Source organism: Bombus flavifrons, chromosome 5 (genome assembly GCF_040668555.2).
Source record: "Bombus flavifrons isolate JBK064 chromosome 5, iyBomFlav1_principal, whole genome shotgun sequence".
NCBI classification, from domain to species: domain Eukaryota; kingdom Metazoa; phylum Arthropoda; class Insecta; order Hymenoptera; family Apidae; genus Bombus; species Bombus flavifrons.
This window is the reverse complement of record NC_138446.1, coordinates 712,793-718,792: the sequence shown is the minus strand read 5'-3', so window position 1 is coordinate 718,792 and position 6,000 is coordinate 712,793. Positions and strand designations below refer to the sequence as shown.

The 6,000-nt window shown below is 36.0% G+C and overlaps 1 protein-coding gene across 6 annotated transcripts in view; it reads right to left on the bottom strand.

Annotated features, from left to right (window-relative positions):
* Window positions 1-695: 695 nt before the first annotated feature.
* Hr4 (nuclear hormone receptor 4) overlaps window positions 696-6,000 on the bottom strand; it is a 149,790-nt gene continuing 144,485 nt past the window's right edge. For all 6 annotated transcript variants that reach the window (XM_069113538.1, XM_069113539.1, XM_069113540.1 and 3 more), the window contains 2 exons: window positions 5,482-5,609; window positions 696-5,170 (listed from right to left, as the gene is read on the bottom strand). In XM_069113538.1, coding sequence (XP_068969639.1) covers window positions 5,090-5,170; window positions 5,482-5,609 — 209 coding nt within the window. In that variant the 3' untranslated portion in view covers window positions 696-5,089. The remainder of the gene's footprint in view (window positions 5,171-5,481; window positions 5,610-6,000) is intronic.

Genomic DNA, 6,000 nt, shown 5'->3' with positions numbered 1-6,000 from the left:
AGCAGCAGTATAGCATCCGGTTCCTGGCAAAGCAGTAATTCACACGGTGCCCAAATCTCAGTTACAAAAGGAATAGTCGAAGGTAAACGAGATGATAAAAATGTACTTCCTAAACGTAGGTAGAAATTGGTAACTTTGACTCACTCATTGAAAAAGTATTTCCTCTTGCCAGTCTGGCATTCGTGTTTTCTTTTTGCCCGTCGTTTTTGGGTTAACGTTTGCATTTCGCGCTTCTTTGCTTATACCGTGACAAGCAGCATACTTCAGTGTTAACCAATCCGTTCGAAGTAATGGTGCGGGTTTGAAAGTTTCGTCGTTTTAACAAGAAAATAACAAACTGACATTTTTAGGAGATCCATAGATCAATAAATTGAGGGCCAAGGGAAATATTTCGGTGAATGAAATACATAAGAACGTCCTAATCTGACAATATAAATATGAATGTTGTTTCAATATCACATCAATGCTTAACGATTTTGATGCCGTGGTTTGTAGCTCAAATGTACATTGTACATAGGCAAATTGTATCAGATGTTACATATATTTCCCCATACATATATATAGGAATACATATATATAATGTAATTATCATATATATATATATTACATTATATATATGGGGCAATATATGTAACATCTGAAATAATTTGCCTATGACGATAATATATATTAATAATATATATATATTAGCGTCATGATTCATCGCTCCAAGAGAAATACAAGTTTTTATTACCATCCCGACATTTGTGAACAGAGCATAGACGACTCGGCAAAACTCGGTGTCGCATACATATCCTGCATCGCATAATTTTAATCAGGCTCAATCGTACGGCTGACACAGGATTAGAAACGCTGTTGCACCGCTTGACACTATATAAGAACAGGTATAACACGGAATTATACAAAGAGACAGGACTAGTACTTTCAACGTAGTTATTATTAAACCTTTCGTACAATATGTACAAAGTTAAACCCACAAACGAGAGGCATATGTATTTTTTATATTTTTAAATTTCATCTTTTTTTCTTTTACTTTTGCTCAATAGACTCTCACTCGCACTTAAATATTAAAGGTTGGGCATGATAATACTCGCGGGTAGTATAATGCCCTAAGTCTTGCTGATCCAACGTATAGCTCTCCCGTAAGCAGCTGCTGTACTCCCAGACATCGGTGCACATTTCTTTTTATACAATATACATATTTATATTTATATTTATATTCATATTTATATTTATATTTATAATTTATATTTATATTTATATTTATATACTTATATTTATATTTATATACTTATATTTATATTTATATACTTATATATAATGTAATATAATAGACAGTCCAACTCGGTGCTTTTTTCTCTTAACGCGGCGTTCTTTTTTCCTCGCCGTTCTTTAACATCTGTTTCGATGCTGTATGTACATGCTAACAATAAATAGGAGGCGACAAGAAAAGAGTTCTCCGCGGGAAGTACATTATCTTTACTAGCTAACGGGAATAAAAAAAGGAAACAGAATTGGTTGATGGGCAGGGTTATAGGAACATAAGGGTGAACAGTCGCGGTTTGATGGATCAACTCGAGGGAACGGGCAGGGAAGAGGAAGGAACGAGGAGCGTAAAAAATGTCTACGAAGGTAGGAGACAAAAGAAAGAGAGCAAAAGGAACAAATGTATCGGTCTAAATGCTAACACGATTGCTTCCCTTCTTCGTATTGCACTATACTAAACGGTAACTTCAAAGTAAATTTTCGCGTGTAAACGTGAGGAAATTACGAGCGATTTATGTTTTCGAAGAAAAAGTAAAAGAAAAAAGAAATACGCGTTAGCCAATATCATGTCAAATATTCTCTTAACGTAATTTAGCGAGCTTGTTTTCTTTTTCTCTTCGTTCTTCTATCTTGCTTGTTTTTTTTTTCTTTCTATCACTCGCGGTTGCGACCTTATCGACCGTCCAATTGAACACAGAACAAGTGTACGATGATGTCCGGGGAATACAGGAACCGTTACCCCCAGTTCCTTAACCGCAAATAATATACATTGTTTACCGTATGAAGTATCCCATCATTAGTTAAGTCTTATAGTATGGACAAGTATCCCTAGGCTAGTAGGCCCAAGGTCTGTGTGTATAGTTCTCGTGTTGATTTTTTTTTCGTATATGCGCTCGCGATCACGAGTCCGGCGAAATTGTCTCAAGATGTGGAAAAGGCATCAAGGTTGACGAAAGTAGAGAAAGTTCCCTGCGAAAGCTTCGGTGGAATTTGCTTTGAGCAGAATATTCGCTTTGTAATTTGTAGTGTAGGAAAATAAGAGGAAGAGAAAATTAAGGATCAGGGAATGAAGATAAATGCAACACGACCGAAGGCATCCAAAGACACGACAACGGACCTTCGGGATCAAAGAAAGGGGAATTCGATTTCATCGTACTCGTGATCGTGTGCGTAGCGGTAATTAGCGCGTGTTTACAATAACTTCTATGGAGGCAAGATGAAACAATCACGTTGTGATAGAACATGCGCTAATTAATCATTACATGCGTATACAAGGAGCATTATTCATCATTTTTTCTTTTTCTTTTCCAAGACACGAACAAGACGTTTTGACTGGCGTCAGCCACCGGTTTGTTTCCTACCGTTATTTCCATTTTCTACAACTGGTTTTGCTATCTTAAATAATTGAGCCAATCTGAAGAACCAGGTATTTCTGAGTCACAAGGAAACCGAATATCACACGTGTCCGCGACACATAAATATGTATTATACATATGTATATGCATATGTATATCTACATTTGCCAAAGTGGGGAACAATTTTCCATAAGTCCGATAAAAGCTCACGCGAGAAGAAAAAGGTATACTCGAACTTTTATTACTCTATTACTTTTTTTGTTTGCTACGAATATAAGCTTCCTCGTAATAAAGAAATACCAAGTCTTTTGCTAGTCATATTTTCCATTCGTTTATGCGTTTTACCTTCTCTTTTTCTCCTTTTTCTTTCTTGTATATAATACTATGAAATTATCGCAGTCATTTTAACGAGGAATTATAAAAAACAATCTTTTGTCACGAATCAATGGGGAACGCTTGGTAACAAGAAACGAAGCGCGCGCGCTCACGCGCACAGGTTCGAACGATCAGATCCTTGCAAGGGTTTTCAATAGAAAAAATATCACTTCGATATACGGCAGGCTACGAATTCATTAGAACTATATAAAAAACGTTTAAAAAGTTTATCTTACGTATCGAAAATCAGTATCAGTTCGAAGAACGTCCGTTACAAAAATTTTGCAAAATATTTGCAAGTCATCGAATCGAACTTTATTTAAAATTCGTCGAGAATCTCGCGGAAGCGTCTCGTTTGTGAGAAGAATTTCGTCTACGCGACACTTCCCTCTTTTCGTAAGCTCTAGAATCGCGTGATCTCGTGATCCGAGAAAAGTGGAGGATCGGATCGTTCGAAGGACGAGTCAAAAATCGACCGGTGAATGATGCACGATATTACACGCGTAAAGATTTACGTCGATGACGATAAAATGTAAATTAACAAAACTGTGAATATATATATATGTATATATGTATATATAATATAGTCTTCTGTGTTGCGCGCTTGGACCATGATTCGGAGCGGTGAATGACGACAAGAACGACAATAACAACGAGGACGATTTACGAGTCAATAAGTCTGTAGTCTAGAGTCTAGCCAGATTTCCATCCAAATGTGTTCAACGTCGGGCATATTTTCCTTCGTATAATTGAAGGGTACCATTGAGTAGACGTCAAATTGGTCTCTGCATCACTTTATGCAAATAACATCAGTTTTTCTGTTTTTCGATTCAACAGTTATGAAAAAATCGTCATCGTTTTTACAAACATCCATTCAGCCAGTCCTTGTTCTAGTAATGACGACGGCCGTGTTCCCTGTATCTTCTCTTAATTAAAATGATAATTGAAATATCACACTTACGTCTGCAACGTCGTTTAGTTTAAGGGTAGGATCACATGGATACATAGACGAGAGTATTTAAGTATTTATAGGCGTTTAGAGTTATTTTGTTATCGAGAATGCGTACTCGTTTGGCTGTGATATTGTAATTATTATACTCGCGTGTAAAGATACATAGATACGCGGCGATCGATTCGTTCACTGATCAATTGTTTTGCGTTTGTGCTGTTGCTGGTGACTTGTCGTCGATTATCATCATCACCATTATCATCGTCATCATCATCATCGTTATTATTATGATCGCCATTATCATCAACATCGGTCGATTGATCTTTCGGTCGTTTTAATGGTAGTCTGCTATTTAGTTTGATAGTGGTGGAGAGTAATAGTAACAGTAGCAGTAGTAGTAGCAGCAATAGTAGTAGGTGGTAGTAGGTGGCCTACAGTGAGCGTACGTAACGAGAGTTTTATTATCGATCGGATTATGCAACGTGAACACACAATGACGTAGTTGCGCGGTACTGCGTACAGAAATATATTATTATAGTCTTTCAGTTTCGATAAAAAAGTTCAGTTCCCTCCTCGATTGATTTCCCATCTCGAGGTGGCGCGCTTCCTCACTCTCCCTCTCTTTCTCTCCCGCTCTCTCGCTCTCTTTCGAACTCTTTATATTCTTTCATTAATTTGCTTTTTTTATTTCTTATCTAAAGCACTCTCTCGCTCTCCTCCTCCGTATCCTTTGCATCTCTTATTTTTCAAATCTTCTCGTTTTTCTGTAGTTTTTGTTCTTTCTTCTTTTTTTCCTTCTAACGCTTTTGTCTGTTTTATCACGCTTTTCGCAGGTTCCTCGTTCTCTTCTCGACTTTCTTCGTTTTGTACAACGCAACGAACACACAGATTTATATTATTTATATTATTTATATATATACTTTTTTTATATAATTATTATACATACGCAAACAAAGCCTTTCCCTTTTCCCTTTTCCTATAAGTCTCTCCCGTTTGCTTTTGTTTGTTTGTTCGATTCTATTTTCATATATATACATATATACATACAATATAATCTTTCGTGTGTATATATATGTATATATTTATATGTATAGTATGTATATAGGTATTCAGCTTCGTTTATCGTCAGTTTGTTTTTTATTTACTATCTTTGAATTGTTGAGTTCAATAGGAAAGGAACGTAGAACATTTTACTCTCAAGTAGAAGAGCTGCCGCTGATTGTACCTGGAATGCAGGAAGAAAACAGGATCGACTTAGATTGTAGCTACTGTTTTAACTCGTCTCTCACGAAAACATTTATAAATACGGTCGTACTATCATGGATACTCTATTGCTTGAATCTTTCTCTATCATCGATCATAAAATTGTGCATATTTTCATATTTCTATTTATTTACTTCTTTTATCTACTTTATTCTATTTTTTTTTTGTTCTTCTGTACTTTACGCTACACACCCATCTGGTCAAGTGAAAATCTAAACGATTCGCGCGACAAACGATGAACGACTAGGGGAAATTTTTTTATGGCTGACTTACTTCGGGCAATCTGACGAGAAGATCATGAAATCGATTCGGCTGTTGAGGCGCGCTGTGTTCGACAAAACTCCGTAGACAGCTCATGTACCGTTCTTGTAGATGTTCTAATTCCATAGTACCTCCACGTGCTAAGAGAGGACAAATACAAGAGAAATAATCGTGAACATGTGCTGATAGCGATTTATATAGGGTGATAGAAACAAAGGTTCAGAAGTCCGAGGATGGATAGATTTACTAAACGTAAGGAAAGTTTTCGAAAGGTTCTCAAAGATTATATATTCACTTTTCGATTCATATTTGTTAAGATTTTCTTTCTTCATTTACTGAACACTATTATATTTTTATCTTTGAAGTCCTGAATTTTAATTTTCACTATAATTATAACTATTCGATCGTTAGTAAATTTTAATTCCTTCAGTAATTCGCGATGTCTTTCTAAAATTTATTCGACGATTATCAATCCTTCCTCGAGTATCATTTTGCTTTCAAATTTGTTGAGAACATATCAAATAATACAAA